Source organism: Stigmatopora argus, chromosome 16 (genome assembly GCF_051989625.1).
Source record: "Stigmatopora argus isolate UIUO_Sarg chromosome 16, RoL_Sarg_1.0, whole genome shotgun sequence".
NCBI classification, from domain to species: domain Eukaryota; kingdom Metazoa; phylum Chordata; class Actinopteri; order Syngnathiformes; family Syngnathidae; genus Stigmatopora; species Stigmatopora argus.
Window position 1 is genome coordinate 255,790 of NC_135402.1, and position 24,540 is coordinate 280,329.

Genomic DNA, 24,540 nt, shown 5'->3' on the forward strand with positions numbered 1-24,540 from the left:
CGTTACGGAAAGACCTCCTTTATTTAGCGGAGACGCCGATAGAATGCGCGTGAGGCAATTGGAATGTTTTGGGCGGGCGCGACTCTCGAAGGCGCTGGAGGAAGCCGACCAAGGCAAAATACCGCCGCAGCTGCGGTACTCGGGGGTGCTCGTGGTGGTGGCCAAACTATCGGCCGACGCGTCCCCGCTGGGCAAATTAGGAGCCCGAGTCTTCGGGGTGTCGCTTCAAGATGGAACTCCAGTCACAGATCCGGAACAAAAAAAAGTGTGAGCTTGAATTTTTTTGTCAGGAGGTCAGAAGAGATTCGGTGGAGAGCGCGTTCAAAAGTTGACAAGTGCGTCATCTCTCGCCTTGGATCCTAAAATCTAACCGCAGAGTGAGAGAGAATCTGCGCTCCGACAAAACTAAAATGACCGGAGTAGAAGGCTAACTTCTTGTTTTAGCTTGGAGCGTGAAAGGATGTTAGGAAGTGGTCCATTACACGCCAACGGGATGGGTTACGTAAAGGCATCGTGCAAAAAATTCTGCTTGGGTAGACGGCGTGCATGCTTAACACCCGTAGCGCGTAGATAGATGGAGCGTGACAGTAGCAACTTGCATCCCGCCCAGCAACACAATCATTTCTCTCCTTTTCTTTTACGGCTTCAGACTTTGCTCCAAGCAAGAGCCAGCGTGGCAAAGCATGCTCAAGGAAAAAAAAGTGGACAAAAGCGAGATATCTGAAAAGACTGGCCAAGCCCAAATTTTCTTGAATGTGTCCAACTTGTACTCAGGTTGAAATGGCTGGAGTAGCAGATCCAGACGACTTTTCAACATTGCCACATTCCTGGCTAAATCCACATAAGAACACGCAGTCCGGCTTCATGCCTTCACTATTTCCTGTTTGTCTTCCGTTCCCTCGGCCCAGCCGAGCTCCTTTTGCACCCGCCGTTGTTCATTGGCCGACGCAATCTCTGCGCGGATCAAGTCCGACGGCCAAATAAGCGGGACGCTTTTGCGTTCACATCTTTCGTTTCTGTCGAGCAAAAGACTCGTGTTGTAAATTAGGGAGTCCATAGCATTGGAAGAATGCAGAACACACAGAGGTGGACTTAAAGGAAAGCGATAGGCCAACGTACGGCATTGCAAAAGATGAAAATAAGGTAAGAGGTAAAAACATTGGCGAGCAGGGGGAAGAAAGGTAGAAAATGTCCTCAGAGTGGAAAAGCTTAACTCATCCTCAATCAAAATCGAGCCGATTTGTGGCGGCCAGCCTTCTGGCTAAAGACCACCGATGGCTCGCTTTTCACGCTGGGTGGCTCATCTCAAACTAAAGTGACTCTTCCTTTCTCATTTGGCAAAGTGAGGACAGAGGCTGCAGGCACAAATAGCTGAATGGAGGGAGTCATTTCCAGGCAGGTATTTCCCCTTTACGCTGATGGACAGACAGAATGGAATGGAATGGCGGAGCCAGCAAAGGGAGTCCTTCAAATGGAAGCCGACTTTTCCAAGTAAACGCTCGCCGCTTGAAACAAGAAATCCCAAATGAGACGCAACTTTTCGCCTCGGCCGAGATACCAGACAAATCCATTATCCGCCGATTTAGCGGCGGTCCCCCGGGCCGGCCCGCCGTGCGTCTCAGCGTGGGCGTACCGACGCGCAAACGCAACGTGAGCAGGGAAGCGCCATTGGAATCATTTGACACGTGGCTTTGCCTGCGGAGCCTGCAATTTTCTTCATCGATTTAACAAGGGAGCTTAATCCACCTTCAACTCGTTCCCCGAGCGACGAAAGCTTCCGACCGACCACGAGCGCGCGTGTGGCCTAAGTGCCTTTAAATAGGTTTTAAACAAGCCGATGTTTTTTCGTCCCGATGCCGTAAAGGCCATCGGCGCCGCTTTGGGTGATGAAAATGCACATTGGCGTTAGGGGCTGAAATTGTAAATGACACCTGCGCTCAAATTGCTCATCCTGTCCTGGTGCTCTTAATGGGAAATGGGAAAGTATGTCGCAAAAATAATCACTGGAGAATTGCAATGAAAATTGGAGTTGGCGCACGTACAGGCGGGGTTACTTTCTTGCAATTTAGCCCAAAAGATGGCAAAGACAGACGGACAGATGGCTCTTTGTGATCCTCTAGATAACAGCGCAGCGCGCATGAAATACAACACGCCCCCAGCGCGCGTCATAAACGCCGCATAAAATCTGGCCGACGCCGCGACGGTAACGGCGACACGTGACACGTTGTGATCACTTTGTAACGATGTGCGGTGGCGGTGTAGAAAAAGGCAAACGGGCCTCCGTGGCTATCTGGACAATTCCGATGACACCAACTTGTCATTGAATATTTACACAAAGCAAATTGGATTTTCTCTCTCTCGGTCTTGGTCTCGGTCTCCCTTTCACACACTGGCGTCGCACTTGAGAGCGCAAGTGTGGCGATGATGCACCAAATTATGAGTGGTGAAAAGACACGGAAACTAACAAGCGAGTCAGCCCATCATTCATCCCGGCGACGTGACGTGACGTGACGTGACGTGATGTACTATGGCATAAAATGTTGATGGCTTCGGTACGACGGCAGCACGGCGCAATCTATCATCGCCGTTGAGATTCAGCCCGGCGTCACGCTCGTCTACGGACTCATTCGTCAGATGGCGTTTGCGTGGGGACGTCACAGCAGCCGCTGTTGCATTCCTCACCTGTTCCGTATTCACCACTCATTTGGGCTGATGTGCTTTTTTGCAGATGACAGGCGGGCGCAATTTAATAACCTTCCCCGCCTCGGTCGGGGGCCACGTGCATACATTTCATCATATCGTCTATTTGTTTTGCAATTGATTGCCTTTATATTTTGACCTTGGCTAAGGTGACGACTTTATTAGAAATGTTAAAAAGGGATTTTTTTCTGTTCAGCGAGCGTGCTGGAAAAGTGATGAATGAAGCTGCCTGAAAATCTGTCACTTTTGGCCACGCTATGATTGATTCCCTATCAGCTGCGTTCCCTCTAGGAAGGGAGCGTCTGCCTAATAATCCCGTGGCTATTGCGGGGCGGGGGGGGGGGCTTGCTTTCAAAATCATTTAGAACATCAGTGCACATAGCAACTCAGTGTATATTGGAGGATTCAAGATGGAGGTTCCTATTTGTTTGGTTCTTTTGGCACGTTAAGGGGAGCCACTGGGCCAAACGGCCATACCCGGACGACCTACCCAATCCGGACGGGCGATATTGACCACCATGGTCCGTCTGGGTACTCACCGCCGACGTGGAGGATGATGGTGTCGCGCCGCTCTCCGTTGGGGTTCTGAAAGCAGCTGTAGAGTCCGTTGTGACCCAGGTCCACTTGGGTCAGTATCAGTCGGGGGCCTTCCAGGCGATGCTGGGCCCTCACGTCGGTCCCGTTCACCTTCCACGACACCGAAGCGTCGTTGTCCAAGGAGCCGCACTGCATGGTCACGTCGCTGCCCATTCGCTCGTACTGGTTCCTGGCCACTGAAAACAAAGAGACGGGAAGGACGTCTTAGACACTCACGCTAGCATTTTAGCGACATAGTCCAAAGTGTCTCCAAATGCTTGCTAAGCAGACAGAAAAATGAAAGGCCAAATGACAAATGGGGATGTTGATCATTTTTAACAGATGGTTACATCCACTTTTAAATCCGGAAGTGAGAGGTGAGCTTTTACACATGTCATTTGTCCAGGTGTTATCCGTGGATTCGGGCCAAGTTGTTAGACGGGAAGATGGCGGCAGGATTAAGGCTAGATACTACATGTGAGCTTAATGGGGATTTGACTTCCAAAGATGCACTTTGGAGTCGCCGCTTTGTCTCCCGGGACCACACAAAGTGAAGACGTCATATTAGCATGTGAATAGGTCGGATCAACGGCGCAACCAAGCCATATTAATCCCTGGCCTTTCCCAAACCTTCTTTAGACGAGAGAAAAATCAAAGACACGTGGGATGGGATGTGACCACGCGCCCAAAAGAAGCTGCCCGTCCGTCTTGTCGACGTCGGAGCCGAATCTCCAAACGTCTGGAAATTTCACCCCACAAATCCTGGTCCCCGTTAACGAGAAAGGGAACGTCGTGGCGTGGCCCCCGAGGCCTCCCCGGCCGGACTCCCGCCCTTCTCCTCGTTACGGACCTTTGGTCACCTCGGCCGCCGCAGCCGTCTGTGCCAATTTGTTGGAGTCGCGGTCCAAATAATCCGACTGGCACCGCGTGCCAATTTGCTGTGATCTCCCTCTTTTTCCAAGGGGAAAATAGGGGGCTTTATTTAGATAAAAATAAAAAGCAACATTTGCCTTTCCATAAAAGCAGCCCGACTTTGATGTTGACTTTGATCCAGATGCTGGCGTCCTTATTAGGGGTTGCAACGGCCAACGTTTTCCGTCCTGCTGAAAATGCTGCGGGCTCTGCTTCTTATACTTATACAGTGTATGTAAATGACCGTGGCGCTCTCGCCATTATTTGAATTAAAAGGGGCGCGTCCGCGTGTCACCGCCAGTCGCGCGCGTGGCGAAGACAGGCGAGCCACGGGAGATTAGCGTGATGCATGGCGCTCATTTGCCCTTATCGAAGCTTTGTTTGGTCCATCCCGCCAGCGTTGGTCGAATCTCGCTGCGTTTCTCGGCTCGCCTTCCCTCCCCAATTTCCGCCCTTCTCTCTAAAACAACTCCCGGTATTCCACGACGACGACGGGCGACCGGGCAATATTGCACACCTCGACAAACGACGGCTGCATAATGGCCTCCTGCCTCATCACCATACGGGCGAGCCGGCCTAATAACCATAATGGCATTCAGCTCAAGTGCTATTGATCTTTCTGCAATAGGCGGGACCTCGTTAGTAGCCTAAGAACCATGTTATGAGCCATCAAAGGGGGATGCAAATCATGAATGCCCTTCACCAAGATCCAAATCATAAACCCCAGATGTCCACGTGAACGCTCTCCAAGCCATTATAGAGGGACTATTTGCTGGAGCATTTTCACCAGGTGTCCCAAAGATCTTCAAAAATGTTGACAAACGTGGAATGAGTGAGTGAAAGCTCCAGAATCGCATCGCAATGCACTCAATTCAAAGACGGATTTGCATGAGACGGCCGGCGAAGCAACTATTGGTCAGACTGAAAAGTGAAAGGTTTCCCTCCCATCAGCACGCGGAACCCGTCGCAGTGATACAAGAGTCCAACACGGACACGTCAAAATGCCAAACGCTTCCCGATGATTAGCGCAGTGGTCCGACAATTTTTACATGACGCACTTTTGCGCCAACAATCTTGTTCCCGCACATGTGACGCATTCCCCACACACATCTCCCAATGAAGTTCTCACTTCATCCAAGAGACAAAGTCCGACTCTGACGGGGTGTTCGCCGCCTCTTTCACGCCAGCCTAGCGCTGCTTAGCGCTGAGGCAGCTGCAGCTGTGAAAGTGTTTGTACGTGTGCGTGCGTGCATGCGTGAGCCAGAGCATCTGTTCTCATATAAATCCACTTCCTGTTTCCGGCCATCTTTTCTCGGGCCCCCTGTAGACCCGCGGCATCGGTCAGGTGCGTGCCGCCTTTCGGTCGCGGGTGTCGCTACGCCCGCCACCGAGAAGGCTCGACGTTTTCCGGGAAGACGGACGGACGGAGAAGGAAGGGCGCGTTGTAGACGCCTGGCAAAGACCGAGCCCAAGAGGAGGGGCGGCAGGATGTTGGGAGCGAGCAGTTCCTATTTTACAAGGCCGGATTAGAGAGGTCGTGAAAGCAGAAGGATTCCTGTGAATTAACGCGGAAGCGTAAACAATCCGAGAAGCCAGCTGGATGTTCCGCCCGCGTCGTTTTGACGAGCGCCCTTTTAAAACGGCCAGGGGTGAGGGGAAAACACCGTTTTGGATTTTGCCTCCATTTCTTTCACGCTCTCGACGGATCTTTATGGCGTTTTAGCGGTGGCGCTCGCTTCAAAGCTACTTCATACGTACGGGAAATGGAAAAGTCGGCGTTGTAATTAGCGACGGGTGACCCCCCGCCGGCTAGACCGCATATGAACGATAATCCCCCGGTAAGCCCCAGGAAACCTCCCTCGCATTCCCCGTCTTATTGGTTAATAATGTGCCGAACATCACCCTAAGCCTTCCCTTCCCTTCCCTTCCCCGAGCGGCGGAGGGAAGGTCAGCGTTAATACCGGCCCGTTCATTTTATGACGTCGATTGGAGGGGACGGATATTAGACAGACGGATATAGAAAATATCTCTGGTGCCCCGAAGATTAGCCGTGGCGGAAAAGGCCGGAAAGAGCCATCGCCGGGGAAACTTAACGAGAGAATAAAGCGGGTGATAAGATGCAAAACGCTAAACACCAGGAGCGACCATGCCGTCCGGGTTAAGATAACGCGGCGAGATGGTACTTTGATCGCCTCAATTGCGGAAACTATCCCACGGGAAGAAGCCAGGTCCAAGTACGAGGAGGCCTTTTAGACCGACTGTGGTCATTTTGCCCAATTTTGAAGGTGAATATGATTAGCCGCCGCCTGCCCTTCTCCGATGGCGTGTTGACGGTCGGGCAAAAGGACGGCTGCGCGGTACGAGGGAGGGAGGGAGCGCTCCAGGCTGTTTTCTAAAGCTCATGCGTGCCTCCCTTTCCTTTGTGTGTTTGGAGGCAAGCTATTTCCGACTGGGCCTGGTTTGTGTTGACATTCCTATTGCTAGAACTCCCTTTCTGATCCAAACTTTCTCTTGACGCTCACCTGTCCTCTGAATGGGAGTTTGAGACAGAGAGAGAGCGAGCGAGCGAGCGAGCGCCGTGGGCATGATTTAGCCTGCGCCACTTCTTTCGGGACTTTGCTCTCAACACAACACCTACTGTATCGCGTGCGTGGACGACGAGGCCGATCGGCACGCGGCGAGCCAGTAAAAACATCAGGCGAGGCGTCGTCACGGCCCGATGCCTCCGATGACAGCGCACGTCGAACGGCTGGCGCGCGCGGGGCGCCGTGAATCGACGGGATGCCAAGAGACGTGACGATGGCTCTCCGTCGACGTGCGTTACGAGAGCTGACAAAAAGTTTTTGGACCGGCCGCCTGCGTATTTTAAGCATGGCGTTTAAAAGGCAGCCCTGCTTGAAGGAATGACATTTTTGTCATATTTTCATACGCCAACTAAGATGCAGAGTAGGGATGGAATCGCAAACGCATCAAACGGCATCTCGGCATCGAGGAATCTGCATTTTTTACGAGTTAGTACTTCACCACGTGACGATAGAGCATTATTCATATTGTTGTATAGTTGCGGCGTGACAACATAGATGGAGGTTGTCATGTTTCTAACGAGGGGGGGGGGGGAGGTGGGGGTTGCTGGTGAAGCTGAGCCAACATTTCTTTTGACAAAGAGAGAAAAGAAAATGTTTTCTCTCCAGCTGATAGACATCATGATTGATTCTCCCTCAAACGACACTTGTCACGTCACTGACAGGCTACAAGTTGCTGCCAGCTTTCTCTCCACACTTTGTGAACGTACGCACGCACGTACGCACGCATCGCACTGCTGCTACGGCCCAAAAAAAATTGTAATGAAAAAATGCAAAGGTCTCTCACGCCTTTTCAACCAATGGAAACTTGAAGTCGCAGAGATTTTGAAAGATATCCAATGTTTGCCCTATTATTCTCCCAGAAACGCCACCCATTTTGGCCTACCACGACAAAACAAATGTGCATTTTGATATGATTTTTTTTCCCTCCCGAAATAAATACAAATAAAAACAGATGTCCTTTGATTGCAGACCAACAAGGAAGGTCCCGCCCGCCCGCCCGCCGTCCAGATGATGAAAAAGCAATGTGGGCTCAGACAGAAAAAAAGGCATTTTCGAGGCTGATTGTCAAAAAAGAGAAGATCAAAAAGTGGGAAGTGAGATTGGCGCCATTTGATAGAGAAATACTTTTTTTTTGGCTTGGAGAAAACTATGTACTACAGATGGGCCTGGGAATTGTGGGATGGAGCCACCTGAGAAAGCAAACAGGAAGGGAGCCAGCCAGCGAGCATCCTTATCCAGTGTCACTCACTCACTCACTGAAAAGTAGTCTGGGTTTCTCTCCCTGACAAAGCAGCTGCCCTCGCCACCGCGACCCGGGGAAAAGCGGAGGAAGGTGAGATGCGATGAATTGCAGGCTTTTTAAAAGACGGATACGCCGTGGGTCGCTTCTCCCGTCCAAAGACAGACGGCTCTTTCATCAATCTTTCCTTTCACTTCATCCTTTTGCCGCTCGCTCTGCTACGCATTAGGCCAAAGCTTTTCAAATCTCCTCATAAAGTTTGCCAAAGAAATACAATGTGGCCGCTAGGAAATAGAGGCAAAGTAAGCATTGGCGCTTGGAGACGGACGGACGGCGACGGAACGGAGACAGAGGGAAAATAACAAGAGTCTCTCCAAACTCCCACTTTGGTCATCAGGGCAGCATTTGCCACGCTTGAGCCCCCAAACATTTGCCATTTCTTTGGATTTAACGCCCTAAGTTTGATGCAGCAATTCTTGGGACACCCCCTTTTTCTTTTTTTTTTTTAGGTCTGCTCTTGATTGTTGTGGATGCCCTCACGCCAGATTTGTCAAAGCCAATGACTGGAGTGGAGAGGAACGACAATAAAGTTGAGCGCAGTTAAATGAGAGTTCCACGTGATAAATGGCAAGTCTCTCCCCCGACCGACCGACCGACCGAGCATTAGGTCGTTCTTTTCTCAATAGCTCAAATGAAATGCGCATATTTAGAACGATGGCCACGCAGAACGCTCGGAGAGCCCTTTTATGGCCTGGCTGATTCAATTGGGACGCTTTAGGAAAAAAAACCCTCAAAACTCTGCGTCTAAACAACATTAGGTTACTTTGCTGGCGGCAAAAAAAGCGCTTTGCCGGAAAGAGTTGATTTACACACGATATGCCTTTCAAAAAAAATAAAAACAGTTGCGCAAGGTCAAAGCGGCATAAGATTTGTAGAGTTCACATTGAGTGTGAATGCGGCGTCTATCAATCAAGAGCAGTTGGGTCAATCCATTGTTTGGCCTCATTCTTGAAATGAATCCCGCCCGAGCCGTCACGCCCATGACGTGGAGTGCTACTCGGGATAACGGGCGGGATCAATGAGGGGGCTCCGTGTCCGTCTTTTCTCCGACGGTGCTTCGGTGCTTTGAATAAGGGATGGCGTTTAGTGGTGTGCGGCGACACGCTTGCCTGCTCGCCAATTTATTGTTTCAACCCCGGGCAATGATGAATATTCTGGATGATTCTGGCGCTGGATGATAGACGATGCATATGCGCAGCAGGCGGCTTTGATGTCATTGCCATAGGATTAAGAAAAAAACTAGAATAAATGACTTGGATTTGTAATATCCTCAATTTGCTCCTAGGTTTTCTCATGAACGAAAAGCTTTCTATTCTCAGGCGCCGCCTGAAAATGGGCTTCCTTTACTTTCAGCACTTCCGCGGCAGACGGGAAGCCCGTCGAAACACGCGGCGGCGCGGCATGTCGCGGGCGACGGCTCCGCCCGCCCGTCAATTGAGAGCGGGGAAGCGTGGGAGGAGGAGAAAGCCAAATGAATGGAGGCAAAAGAAAGAAAGCAGAGGAAGCCGGATATTCCGAATAGGTTGAGCGAGAGCGATCGACGGAATATGGAGCGGCAGGAATAATGCGCTCTCCCTGTGTGACGTCGGCACATTGACGGTGAAAAGATATTGCTCGGTGTCGACCCGTCAACTGGAAAAGAAAGGTCCGAAGCTGAACCTGGACTAACACTGGTGTGACAAAAAATGAAAAATAAATCACATTCAATAAGGACGTCAATCACTCCAAAAATAGCAAAGCTGTCGTCGCAGAACTACAGTCAGGACCACTTTGCCAACGACCCAATAAATAAGAGATAGCGCTATCCGTTTAGATGTGACGAGCGGCGGCGCCGGCTGGAGCGAAAGACCGTACGTAGGATAGGAAGTAGTGTCAACTCACCCAGCTGACTGCGTCTCTGGGCATAGGCCACCACCACGGCGGCCAGAACCACGCAGCAGAGCGATGTCACCAGGTTCGCCATCTGTGGACGTGGGAAAATCGACTGTCAGAGCAGAGCAAAACGGAGCAGAATGGAGCACGTGCAACACCGTGTCCCTCCGTCAATTAGTACGACGGACGGACGGACGGACGGACGGACGGATACGGACACGGACATCCCCGGAGGAGACGGACGAACTCCGCGGGGACGGCAAGCAGCCAGCCAGCCGTCTTGAAAGTCTGTGGTGGGGTAACTCTTTTTTGGAAGCTTTCTTGCATTCTAATGGCCTTCAAATCCCCATTGACTTTCTTCAAATGAGCCGTATTTTAAATGTTTATTTCTCTTTAGACTTACGGCTTCATCGTCTCGGGGACGGGCAGCCAACAGAGGCTCTTAAAGGCACATGCGTCCATTTTCTCACTCACATAAACACACACGGGGAAAAAACACACGCATGCAAACATGTGCAGTACGGAGTGAGCGTTTTTTTTTGGGCTCATGGAGCAAAGTGAATTTCCTTGTTCTTGTTCACATGGAGGATTTCTGTTACTACAAACCCATGTCAGCTCCCATTAATGCTTTTGTTTTTGTTCCGTGCCTCCAAGGCTTAACCCTGTTGTTTTTTTTCATCCATTCAACACCTTGTTTTACTTGACTTTTGTTTCCAGTACATAACATAGCTTGCTTGCTTTCTCTCTCACTCTCTCTGTCTCTCTCTCTTTCCCACATCTGCGTTCAAGTTTCTAAGCGTGGTCACAGAAAGGAAGAAACATGTGACAAGATGTGTCACGTTGGCAAACAGCCAAATGTTTTTTTCCGCTCCCACCGAATAGCAAACTTCACGAAACGGTGCGACGGCACGAGCAAACTCCCTCCCGCTTTTTAAAGTGTGCACTTTCATCCTTTGATCGCAAGCAGAAACAGAATTTTAGGAACCAGTCATCGAATAAAAGATAGGAGCATTCCCAGTCTTTTCTGGAAATGCGCCATTTGGGCCATGTTTTGGCACCTGGAATTGCTTATTGCGGAAGAAAATAAAGGAAATAAATTGGGCAGCGCTCGTGGCTTAATTGGATTTTTTTCTTCTTCCGTTCTCTTCTCCCCGATGCTCTCGCAGCGGGCGTTTTGTTTGTCTTCAATAATCGTGCGGCGATCTCCACGCAAACTTGATTTGCTCATAAAAGTGGCAGCAAAACGCCAGTCGTCCGTCACAGTCATCAAATAAATGTCCCACCTAAATGGATTTGATGTTGTCTCGCTTCCATAAAAGTCGCCGGCGGATCTTAATGGCGTGCAACGTCGCTCGCCCGTTAACTGCGTCGCAAATGCCTTTCTGGTGCCCCGGGCGCGCCCGTGGTCGGCGGCCGGCGGCCCAAAAACGCGTATTCCGTCGGAGACGGAGGGACGGCCGACCGGAAATACGCCTACATTTATTTGTTGGACGCCACGATACGCGGACGGGCGCCTACGGCCGGCCAAATCTCGGTCCCGGGCGTCGCCATGGCTCCTTTGTTCGGCCCAAAGCGGATTGTGAGCGCTGGACAGAGTTATGGGTGCCACGTGTCGTTTTCCGCTCCTTTAATCTCCGTCCGGTTTACGAGTGAAACGTACAAGAGTAAAAGAACACGGCCGGGCGTCGGGGTGGGAGGTCATCGGGGGCACGCTGACAAAAAACAACAACTCTGCGTCGTGCGCCGCGGCCATAAAGTAATTTCCTTAGCGGGGGGTTTCCAAAACGGCTCGAAACCCCCAAACGGGTCCCGTTTGTCCTCGTGTACAGCCACGACAGCCACCTGGATGACTTGAACGGAAAGCTGCTCCCTCTCTCCCCTCCCACAGCGGCCCAACCCCCGTTGATTCAATTTTGTCAGCTACGTGTGTGCAAAACAAAAAGCTGCCTTTTTTGGACCTATTTCAAAGGTGGGCCATCAAAGCGCAAACTTTTGACCATGGATGAGTGAGTGAGCGCCTCGAAGAAATTGAAGCATTGGGCATATGAAGGAAAACATAGCATCCCCTTAAGACTAGGCATTTATTTAACAGGGCTGGGCAAACTAAATAAAGGGCCAGAGTGAGTGCTTTGCTTTCAACCTGGACAGAGCAAAGCTTTGCACAATACTAGTGTCCTGCAAGTGCAATCAGTGGATTGCCGTCAGGTGCTTCTCGTTTCAGCACAACCCCCGCTCCTTCAAGTTTGTCAGTCAGCTCGGTCGGTCGCTGCTGTGGATGAGTTGAACAGAAAGCTGCTCCCTCCCTCCCTCCTAACCCTCCCTCCCCACCCACACCAGCCCAACCCCCGTTGATTCAACTTTGTCAGCTATGTCTGTGCTGGGTGGCTGGCTGGCAAAATAAAAAGCTGCCTTTTTTTGGACCTATTTCAAACGTGAGCCATCAAAGTGCAAACTTTTGACCATGGATGAGCGAGCGAGCGCCTCGAAGAAATTGAAGCATTGGGCATATGAAGGAAAACGTAGCATCCCCTTAAGACTAGGCATTTATTTAACAGGGCTGGGCAAACTAAAATAAGGGTAAAAGTGATTGTGGGAGTTCTTTGGTTTCAAATTCTAAAGAGAAAAGCTTTCCACAATACTAGTGTCCCACAAGTGCAATCAGTGGATTGGCGTCAGGTGCTTCTCGTTTCAGCCCAACCCCCGCTCCTTCAAGTTTGTCAGTCAGCTCGGTCGGTCGGTCGCTGCTGGATGACTTGAAGGAAAAGCTGCTCCAACCCTCCCACCCCACCCACACCAGCCCAACCCTCGTTGATTCAACTTTGTCACCTATGTCTGTGCTGGGTGGCTAGCAAAACAAAAAGCTGCCTTTTTTGGACCTATTTCAAATGTGAGCCATCAAAGCGCCTCGAAGAAATTGAAGCATTAGACATATGAAGGAAAACGTAGCATCCCCTTAAGACTAGGCATTTATTTAACAGGGCTGGGCAAACTAAAATAAGGGTAAAAGTGATTGTGGGGATTCTTTGGTTTTAAACTGGACAGAGAAAAGCTTTCCACAATACTAGTGTCCTACGAATGCAATCAGTGGATTGCTGTCAGGCTCGAAACCCCCAAACGGGTCCCGTTTGTCCTCGTGTACAGCCACGACAGATTCAAAAATGTGGCCATCTTGTCCATCCTTTTTGTATGGGAAGTTTAGCAGGTTGTTGTTCACAAATGCTCATTTCCTCCCCAAATTGGAAGCGCTTTGCCTGGTGTGGGTGCGCACACATGCGGGGAATTTTTCCCTTGCATTACAAGACAATGGAAAAATAAGGCCAGATATGAAATATTGGCCAACAACAATTTGCTGTTTTGCAAATTTACGATGGAAAGCAGAGGGGAACAGTCCGTCCTCCGTAAAATGTCACGCCGGAGGATTGGATTATGGGAACTTGTTCACCCATAAAAATCAGCCACGTTGCGTCAAACAAGTCCGAGAGCCCTGAAGATTTGGAGTTTATTTGGCCTGCGCTTTTTTAACGGCGTCTAACCCGAGTTCTGCCGACTGGATTTTGCGATAACGCGTGCGATGGCGACGAGCGACACCGTCAATCCCTTGAAGAGCTGCCCGACTATCCCTGCGCCGAGAAGCCCGCCTCCATATTTATTTGTCCGTCTGTAATTAGAGGCAAAAGGCCACAGTTCTTGCGGTGGCTTAATTAAAATCTGGAATTCACGGCAACATCAAATGATTTTCCAGCGTCTTTGTGCACGGCGATTTAGGCTGATTTGCATTTAAATTGGAAAGGCAGGAGGAAAACGCCAGCGACGCTAGGTGCCTTGGCCAAGATAGACAGACTCCCCCAGAAATGCGCACGCTTTCTTTCTTTGGCGTGAAAAGCGATACGGCGAAATGAGACGGAGCTCCCTCCCTCGCTCCCTCCCTCCCTCACCGAACCACGGTGCCTCCGCTTCGCCCCAGTTCAGACCCAGCAAAGAGGAAACTGGATTCCAGTTTCCAGTTCTCACCATGGGAGTAAGTTAGAACTATTTGGAATAATTGAACCACTTGAACGGAGTAGACGACTCCTACGGTGTTTGTAAGGTTTTTTGGGGGGTTGTAAGGGGAATCATAATCATTTATAAGGGCAGCTATCGGCAGAGGTTGACAGGTATGGAAAGGCCGTCCATCCCGAGGGACGTCAGCGCATCAAAAAGGCTCTTTGTTGTTCTTCTGCTTTTTTGTTTTTGACTTGACAGTGAGCCTTCCGACTTCAGGAAAAAAAAAGTACTCATTTGTGATGTTTGCCCTTGCCGTGAGCAACTCGAACGTTAAACATTTCATTTTCTAGGAAATGATATTTAAAGTGTGTGACAGAGGAACTGAAAATTGCCTTTGAAAACCTCCAATTTTCCTACATTTCAATCTATGGCCTTCTGCGCATTTCTTTGCTATTGTAATTGTTTTCCTAAAGACACCTCGTGTGAAAGAAAGTCAGGTAGGTCAACATGGTGTACATTAAAAAGGTCAGTGTGCCAAAATGACCTCGGAGAGCATCAAAGGCCAGAAAGCAACAGGATTTTGCCACTGGGGCCCGTTCCCACATCTGCACCCACATAATAACTGTTGATTTTGTCACCTCTAATGACCCGCTCCTGACTGAATAATAAGAGTGCCCCATTCCCACAATGCTTTGCTTTGCCCGCCCGGCAACATGAATTTCCTCATCAATCATGTTGGGATTTTCTGCAGGTTACCCACAAGTGAGGGGAAAAAAAAGGAGGGGAACGAGCGCCGGTTATTACTGCCATTTTAGGCCCAGCACAAAAACGTGCGGGCAATTCCGTACACTTGTCGACGGACGCACGACTCTGACCTTTTTGGCCGGCGGCGTTGGGGCAATAATTGCATCCCATAAGACTAGGCGTTTATTTAACAGGGCTGGGCAAACTAAAAAAAAAGGGGAAAAAGTGAGTAAGGGGGTGCTTTGGTTTCAACCTCCAAAGAGGAAACTTTCTGCAACTCTGGTATGCCACAAGTGCAATCAGTGGATTGCAGTCAGGTGCTTGTTGCAGCACAACCCCCTCTCCTACAAGTTTGTCAGTCAGCTCGGTCAGTGCTGGATGACATGAACGAGAAGCTGCTCCCTCCCTCCCCACCCACAGCGGCCCAACCCCCGTTGATTCAATTTTGTCAGCTATGTGTGTGCAAAACAAAAAGTTGCCTTTTTTTGGACCTATTTCAAAGGTGGGCCATCAAAGCGCAAACTTTTGACCATGGATGAGTGAGTGAGCGCCTCGAAGAAATTGAAGCATTGGACATATATGAAAGAAGACATAATAACGTCCCATAAGACTAGGCATTTATTTAACAGGGCTGGGCAAACTAAATAAAGGGTAAAAGTGATTGTGGGGTGCATTGGTTTCAACATCTAAAGAGAAAAGCTTTCCACAATACTAGTGTCCTACGAGTGCAATCAGTGGATTGCCGTCAGGTGCATCTCATTTCAGTACAACCCCCGCTGCTTCAAGTTTGTCAGCTCAGTCGGTCGCTGCTGTGGATGAGTTGAACAGAAAGCTGCTCCCTCCCTCCCTCCCTCCCCACCCACAGCGGCCCAACCCCCGTTGATTCAACTTTGTCACCTATGTTTGTACCGGATGGCTAGGAAAAGGAAAAGCTGCCTGGTATAAACTGTCAAAAGCCAGTTCAAGACTTTTTTTGGACCTATTTCAAACGTGGGCCATCAAAGCGCATCCCATAAGACTAGGCATTTATTTAACAGGGCTGGGCAAACTAAATAAAGGGCCAGAGTGAGTGCTTTGGTTTCAACCTGGACAGAGCAAAGCAGCTTTCCACAATACTAGTGTCCTGCAAGTGCAATCAGTGGATTGGCGTCAGGTGCTTCTCGTTTCAGCACAACCCCCGCTCCTTCAAGTTTGTCAGTCAGCTCGGTCGGTCGGTCGGTCGGTCGGTCGGTCGCTGCTGGATGTTTGAACGGAAAGCTGCTCCCTCCCAAACCTCCCTCCCTCCCTCCCTCCCCACCCACACCAGCCCAACCCCCGTTGATTCAACTTTGTCACCTATGTCTGTGCTGGGTGGCTGGCTGGCAAAACAAAAAGCTGCCTTTTTCGGACCTATTTCAAACGTGAGCCATCAAAGCGCCTCGAAGAAATTGAAGCATTAGACATATGAAGGAAAATGTAGCATCCCCTTAAGACTAGGCATTTATTTAACAGGGCTGGGCAAACTAAAATAAGGGTAAAAGTGATTGTGGGGGTTCTTTGGTTTTAAGCTCTAAAGAGAAAGGCTTTCCACAATACTAGTGTCCTACGAGTGCAATCAGTGGATTGCTGTCAGGTGCATCTCATTTCAGCACAAGCCCCGCTGGTTCAAGTTTGGCAGTCAGCTCGCTTGGTGCTGGATGACTTGAGCAAAAAGCTCCCCGCTCCCCACCCAAAGCAGGCCCAACCCCCGTTGATTCAACTTTGTCACCTATGTTTGTACCGGATGGCTAGCAAAAGGAAAAGCTGCTTGGTATAAACTGTCAAAAGCCAGTTCAATCCTTTTTTTGGACCTATTTCAAACGTGGGCCATCAGAACGCAAACTTTTGACCATTGAAAAGCGAGCGAGCGCCTCGAAGAAATTGAAGCATTGGACATATGAAGGAAAATTTAGCATCCTATAAGACTAAGCATTTATTTAACAGGGCTGGGCAAACTAAAAAAAAGGGCAAAAGTGAGTGCTTTGGTTTCAACCTCTAAAGAAGAAACTTTCTGCAACTCTGGTGTGTCACAAGTGCAATCAATAGATTGGCATCAGGTGCTTCTTGTTTCAGCCCAAAGAACAATGTGAATGGTATCTCCAGAGGTGGCTCCTCTGCAGCGACGCCATCCCCAAAGCCCGGTTCAGAGCCATACGTTTAGCCATCGATCCCATGCGGCTGCAATTTTCAGACAGCGTGCCTCCTCGCTATATTGAACAAATGTATTTTCTGAACATACTCTCGTCCAGAGTTCAGTTGTAATCTTCCAGCGTGCACCCTGATGGGCTCTTAGGTGTTGTTTTGCGCCATTCTTTCGTTTTTTTTTTTTTCTTCCTATTAATTTAAGCACGACGGTGGGCGTGCGTGCATGTGAGAGTATTTTGGCTTCCCACCCGGCCATCTGGACCTCCTTGTGCGTCTAGGAGCAGATTTAGGTGGTTAGAAAGTGTGGAAAAACACGGCGTTACCTCCAGCCCTCTCACCTCTGAACTCTATAAGTGTATCAAAGCAAAGAAAACACAGCGCTCGGTGTGTGCGCCCCTGCGTCTGTGTGTCAGCATTCTTAAGGCCTATAAGGCTTTGAATGATGGGTGTAGACTGGCCTTTGTGAACGGGCGGGGAGCCGACGGGAGCTACGCGCCGTCTACGTGTGTGTGTGTGTGTGTGTGTGTGCGCCCGCTTGGGTGTAGTGCGCTTGTATGTGTGTGTGTGTGTGTGGCGTGCGAGAGAGTGATGGACGGGCTGTGATGTTCCCAACAGAAGTGTTTCTACAGGGAGGTAATCAGAAGCAGAGATGAGGATCAAGTGCACACACACACAGAGAGACACACACACACACACACACACAGAGGACGCCTTTCGATACCCTACGTCTTTCCTTTCCCCAAAATTCAATAACGGCAGGAGTGCTCGGATTCCCTCTTGTTTTGATCTGGTGCTTGCTTTTTCATTTGCCTTCATTGCGAAATTGACCGTTAAACCCAGTCTTTGGCGATGGCCTCGTACGCTCCACCATCAGAAGGTGCTGGAGATATTTCCAGCAAACGGCTGACTAAACACTGATGTCATTTTCTCGGCCGGCCGAGCGGCCGGCCCTTTGTCAGTAGGACTTTTATAGCCGGTTCCGCGCACGGCGTCAGCTACGTCTCTTCTTCCATGCCTCTCGCCGTGATGTTCTCATTTAGCACTTGAACTGGAGCTGTTGGCCTTTTTGGTCTCCTCCGTCATCCCACTTCAACTGCCGACTCGTCTCGTCTCGTCTCGTCTGCCGAGCTCCTGACATTTTTGCTTTTCAATCATTTGGCTACTTGCTATTCTCTTTCTGCCTTCCGTCTCTCCCGGAGGGATTCTTAATGCCGCAATGACTAAGCGGGGGAAGCGACTGGTCTCCCGCTGACTAATCGTGATGGCAGGCTAAATCGAATGATTAGCCTAACCCAATGACAAGATCCTCCTCATCACCTTCAAAGCACTTTGCGTCCCGGAAGTCTAAGCTCCTAGCGCACCTCCTCCAGGAGACCTGGTCCTAGCGTGAGCACGTCCACTCGGCCGGACGGGCCAACCACAACGACCCTACGCCTGCGCCACCGACCTGGGGTACGGCGGTCTTTTGAAATGGAATAGACTTGTTAGCGATGAGCTCGTTCCGAGTCTTGTTCTCAGCCCCATTGGACGATAGCCGTGCGCAGCCGGTGCTGGCGAGGAAATTCGCAGGCGTACAAGAGGGAGTCCCCCGCCGGCAAGCCGGCAGAAAGACGCCAGCCAACGTGGACCCGGCTTTCATGCGGCCGAGCTGCTCTCCAACAATGGCATTTCTATGAAAGCAAAGCCAATGGATGAGGAAAGACAGACGAGCAGACGGAATATGGATTATTCCCGCCGCCTTTTGCGGGCGGGGGGGATTGCCCGTAGCGGTAAGCTATAACCGCCCTGGCCGTTTTCACAGTGGCAGACTGGACACAGAGTGGTGCCGCGTTGGAGCGACAAATCTTAATTTGGCCCATGCGCTGGAACTGTTTCCCTAAGACGGGACAACGTATTTCCATTGGTTCGCAAAGCGACAAGAGCCACCGACCCCCAGCGCCGTCCGACAAGGAGGCGGTGAAAATACCCCCAGATGTTGGTATGGCGTGAACGGCAATCCAAATGAAGGGAAGCAACAGAAATGTTCAAATCCACATCAGTCCAACAAATAAGGTCTGGTTTCCGCGGTCGGGGCCGGAGGTCGTTTCCAAGGCTCGGATTTCATGCCGACTTGTTGAAATTGGCTCCACCTGCGTGATTGTTGAAAGAAGGAAGGGGCATTTATTTGTCTGCGTCGGCCCCGCGTGGGCTCTGCCCCGATTTCAAGTGAGAAACTGTTTTCCTAGGACTCATTAGTCACATCATTGGAAGAGACGAACGAGAGCGCAACAAGTAGATCACCAAAACAAAACGTCGACGGTAAAGGAGAGCGCCCGACGTCGGCGTGAGCAGGTGTGCGTTGGTGTCTGTGCTCCCGCTTGGCTGGTCCGGGTCTTGACAGATCTATTAGCATTGGCTTCCCCATTGTACACAACGTCAACAGAGAGAGTACAATTACTACAAAAACAAACACACACACACACACACACACACACACACACGAACAAGTGTGTCCCGGTCCTTTCAATATTCATCAGCAAAGCAATCTGTTATCCGGGCAGCGCGCCTGCTGGTCACCTCTGCGAACGCACCTTGCATCCCTTGTGGAAAATAGAACAGGAAAGCAGCAATGGAGGTCAGCACCCAATCAATCCCCAAAGCAAAAATAAAGAAATGTACAGCGGGCAGAACGGAAGGGAAAGCGTAGCATAGCATGAAAAAGCATTCCAAAACAGCCCTAATGTAGTTTGTCCAGAGAAAGTTTGCACCCGTGAAAATGTGGAAAGGGAAAGAAAGCTCCTTGGATTTACAGCCGACCGACTTTATAAGGTGATTGGGGCATATGACGCAGCTCCCAAATGCGCCACTGACTCGGAGAACAACAGATACTGGACTCAAAGGATCCGTCGGCCTTGGACTGAAGTTGGCGTTTCTAATAATTGCCACGAGGCATGGCTTCCGGGAAATGCTTCCGGGAAATATCAGAATTCTGAAGAGCGTGCCGCTTCCATTTATATAGACGTAGTAAGTAGACACAACTTCTAAAAAGATCATCTGGGGTCATCTGGTCCACCTTGAAGCCTCTCCTATTTAGTATTTCCCTCACAGAGCCAGTTCAATGTTTCATTTTCAGCTCATCGCTTTCCTCAAAACCACGGCAAAGATTAAACCGGAAACGACAATGTCGCAAAAGGCATCACACTTTGTCGACCACCGGAAATCTGGCCGTTGGCGCCAGGAGGCCGAGTCCAGGTTTGAAACGCTAATGTCCCAACGCCATTTGCGTCTTGGGAAAAAATGTCGAGGGATGAATGGGCCGGCAGTTTTCTCCTTTTGGCTGGAATGGGTCACAAGCATCCACTTATGTCAAGCGGCCGTACGCTAAATGGCTTCTTTGTCCGCTCCGGCGTTTCGCCTTCGGAAGAGACGGCGTGCCGACCAATGTTAATCTAAAAGGTCGTTGGGTGTCGCGCACAATGCGCCACATGCTGCGGCTAGGCACACTATTTAGATGAGCTGTGTGGAATGGCTTCTAAAGTCCCCCCTTCTTCACACACACACACACACACAGTCATTATCTAGGTTTGACTGCGTTGTAGGAGTGGAAGTCAAGTGAGGATGTACAAGAGCCTTCGGTTTGACTCGCTGATAGTGGTTTGCAAACAAAGACTCATGCCGCATGCCCGCTACATAACGGGATGCAAGAGCTGCTCAAGGGCGGAGAGGAATTAAGTAGCCGAGAGGTTTAGTCTCGGCGTCCAAGGTTTGCGGCCGGAGCCCCGTTTCCTATTTTTGCAATGGCCCGTGATGTCGCCGGTTTCGGATTGACCGCCGAGCCCGTCGTGACGTCCGGCGTAAGCGCCGCACGACACACCAAAGTACTCGCGGTATTAGTTTGGCCATCAGTCACCTACTCATGGCGCCCTGTTGCTTTCCTCCGTCTTCTTTTTCTCTCTGGCATGCGAGGCCAGCTTAACCACACAAAGTGTGAAATGGGGCTGTATCGATTTGGACGGCGCTGCAATTGACATCTCAAATGGCATTCTCAATAGGTAGCCCACGCACGCACAACAAGTCGGCTTCAAAATTCCACTCAGACTGCGTTGAGACGGCCGTGAGACGAAATGACGCAACGCTCGGACGCCGCTCCTCCCAGGCGAGCGCTCTGACGTACGGTGGCCTTTCGGCTACTTCCGGCTTCTTTTTATCCCTGCCTGCCTTTGGTTCTAGTGCTCTAGTTTGATTTGCATCTTCCTAATTGACAAGTTGACAGTCTTTAATTGCAAGCTGGCGAGGCATTTGCAGCCAGGCAGCCAAGCAGCCCCTTTCATTTTCCCTTGTGTGAATAAAGAGCCCTTACTTTGCTTTGCTTTGTATTGCCCTGCACAAGCCAATCAATCCAGCTCCAGCTCCAGCTCAGTCCTCCCACTTACTTCAGATCATCCACTTCCTCTGCTCTACATCAGCATTCCCTTCATCATTTTCCGCCTTCTCCCGCACATTGTGCCCTTTGGTGACTCTTCCTTTGAGGGACCAGGTGAGGTATGGATTCCCGGAATTGAAACAACTTTCACAAAAGGTCACACACGAGAACCAAGCGGGGCTTTTTTCTCAAGAGCGCCACGATGAAATGAGCAACGGCTCAGCGGGTGACGCGCGTCAGCTCTTCCCAAGCCGTCGCTGACGTCCGGATGTGGGAAAAAAAATGCCCGTGGTGGCGGCCGTTCGCTAAAACGCATTAGCTTTGCCATGGTGGTTATAGTATTTCCGACACTATAATGAGAACTGACATTTAGGGATCGGGCCTCTTACTTTGGTCATGCTGAACACAATCTGGCCAATAATAGAGTTCTGTCCAATGAAATCATCCAATAACTACAAACGGAGCTCTGACGGATGGACAAAGGCACGGAAGCCTTGATCTCGGGGCCGCGAGGCAGACCGTTCGACCGCCATGCCGCAGCTCAACGTGGACTATTGTTTGCCGTATTGACTCCCTAATAACACCGGCGTTCCAAAGATTCTCGCTTGGGAGTCTGGCGCGGCGGGAGCCTATCTTGGGAGAGACTCGCCATTTTCTCCGAGGGCTCCGAAGGTAGAGTGAATTATTGTTTGAATAATTGAATTAACACAGTGATTCATAGCGGAGCTGTAAAGCCCTAATCTCTCATAAAACCTCTCCCGGTGGCTAGCTTGCTAATCATGGCGGCTCAAATGGAGGTCTTTTCTCGGAGAATTGGCAGCGCTAGCCACATTTGGAGATTTTCCGGCAGGCCGGCGGGCGCTCCCAGACGGTGGGGGAATAATTAAAAAGGGGAACGGGGAGGATTCGTGGGAGGCCAAGCACAGACCGATGACGGCGGCGGCGGCGGCGCCGGAGCCGGAGCGTAGCATATTAAAAAAAAAAACGGGAGCAGAGGGCGAAGGAAGGACAACGGCCGTGTGATGAGATCACGACAGTACGTTTGGTAGAGGAAGGAAGCCAAAGGGCGGTAAATGGCCCCGGTCCTCGTCATTTCTCCACAAATGAGACGTTTGGGGCAAATCCTTCAGACGCCGGTGACACTCGTTTCCACGGCGCTCAAGCGACAATTTCGTGGCAGCCTGTCGTCGGGGTAAGGACAGCATTGGCCCTAGCCCTCCACGCATGGGAGTGTCGACGCCGTATTTGCATTGGAGCGCTGAACACTTTGCCAGCGTAGGAAGAGACCCACTACTAAAGTGACCATTCATGTACAGAATGATTATTTCTATCTCCTTTCAAGGACACATGCTTCTCTCAAGGCCAGCCAAACCTAATCTTCTTACAACTTGAAACAAAACAAAATCTCTGCTGCGTTTAAAACATAGATGATATGCTTCTTAAAAAGGGATGGCTTAGAGCAGGGGTCTCAAACTTGCGGCCCGCGGGCCAACTGCGGCCCGCGGGACGATAATTTGCGGCCCCCGTCTTAATATGAAAGATCGATTTTTTTTTTTTTTTAATTTTTTTTTTTTTTTTTTTTCCTCTTTCCCCATGATGGCGCCGTTTAAGTGGCAGCCAGTGGCAGTAGCTCTGTCCACTCACGTTTTTCTTGTTTTACAGCATGTTTTACATGAAAAATTAGAGGGAACATTGACATGCACCTGCTTGTGGCAGGTGTGATACTGGTGTGCCGATAGCGAGCAATGATGATGTCGTGACCGGATGATTCGCCTAAAGATGTTTCGCCGACGGACGTTTGACAGACGGACAGGTCGTACTAGTATTTGTTAGTTTAATGATTAAATACAAATACTAGTATTTGTATTTAATCATTAAACGCTGTTTTCAGCTGGATTTGACCGAATTTGAGAGCATTTTGAGCCGTTTGGCGAATGGACGTCTATAGACGTTTTTTTGCCTCCATCGCGATATCATCCAGTATTTGTATTTAATCGTTAAATGCTGTTTTAGGATGGATTTGACCCGATTGCTGTCATTTTACGGCTCGGTTCTGCTACATCTGCCTGCCCAAGAGTGCTTATTCCCGGACTGCCATTGATGGTAGACGAACATTGATTTTTACTATAATTTGGACAACACCGGCGGCGGGCCGGATTAAAAATCCTAACGGGCCGTATATGGCCCGCGGGCCGAGGTTGAAAAACTTGTACACACACGATCCGGCGGGGCGAGCGTTCGAATCCCGTTTCGGCGAAACCTCCGTTCGGCCGAATGAACGTTCGGTGGAACGTCCATTCGGCGACCTGCCCGTCTGTCAAACGTCCGTCGGCGAAACGTCTTTAGGCGAATCATCCGAGGACCGATGATGTCGCTCACACTGGTACTCAGTGCGCTCAGGGAGGTTGTCTTTCTGCTCAGACCAACAAAAAATTAGAGGGAACTTTGGTTCGGAGCTGAATGAACCAATCACGGTGAGGTATACGGCTCTGGAGGGCGGGACATCGGCCGGGCTGTCCAGTGCCTCGCTCACTCACTCATTCATTCCTCCAATCAGCTGGGCGGAGGAGAAGCCGTGAGGCCGATCACTCCGCTCGGCGCGCACACTCCTCCGCTGCTCTCAGCATAGAACTGAATGTTTTATCAGTGCTTTTCTTGTGGAAATCCTGATGCGGCCCAGTCTCACCCAGACTCGGCCTCTAGCGGCCCCCAGGTAAATTGAGTTCGAGACCCCTGGCTTAGAGTGAAGTTCTTTTTTTCCAAATTTCAGAATGCATTTCCTTTGGAAAAGAGCGTTCCTTACGGATAAACACGGACTTTTGTTTGTTTCTGTTTTTGCTTGATTCATTGCACCGTCTCCATAAACAGGCGCTCCAACGGCTGCTATTACAAACACTGTCAGCATTGTGTACAGTCCAGCTCATGTGAATTGGCTCCTGGCCATCCAACAAGGGCGGCCGCATCGATACACGCACTCAAAAGGCATCAGCATTAGAAAAGCGCCCCCAGACGCACTCAAAAGCGTCATCTTGCGACATCAACGACGTTTCGACGGCAACAAGAGATGCCGGCGGGGGTTCCATCAATCCATCAATGAAAAGCAACGATGGTTCACATGGAAGGTCTTTGCTATTTCAAGAAAACCTGAATGGCGGCTTGATACGTACATACACAGTTTTAGGACCAGGCACTTAGTAGTACAATCGTACGGTATTAGAGTATTTGTTTCTATTTTTTTCCAAGCCAGGCTGCCTTATTGAAACAAAGTCGAAATTTATCTGCGTTGTTTTTCCCCAGAGTGT

General features: G+C 50.2%; 1 protein-coding gene across 3 annotated transcripts in view; it reads right to left on the reverse strand.

The window, feature by feature from the left end:
- Positions 1-24,540, reverse strand: part of cntfr (ciliary neurotrophic factor receptor) — a 74,783-nt gene that overhangs the window by 28,064 nt on the left and 22,179 nt on the right. For all 3 annotated transcript variants that reach the window (XM_077621936.1, XM_077621934.1, XM_077621935.1), the window contains 2 exons: positions 9,955-10,036; positions 3,240-3,473 (listed from right to left, as the gene is read on the reverse strand). In XM_077621936.1, the coding sequence (XP_077478062.1) occupies positions 3,240-3,473; positions 9,955-10,036 (316 nt within the window). The remainder of the gene's footprint in view (positions 1-3,239; positions 3,474-9,954; positions 10,037-24,540) is intronic.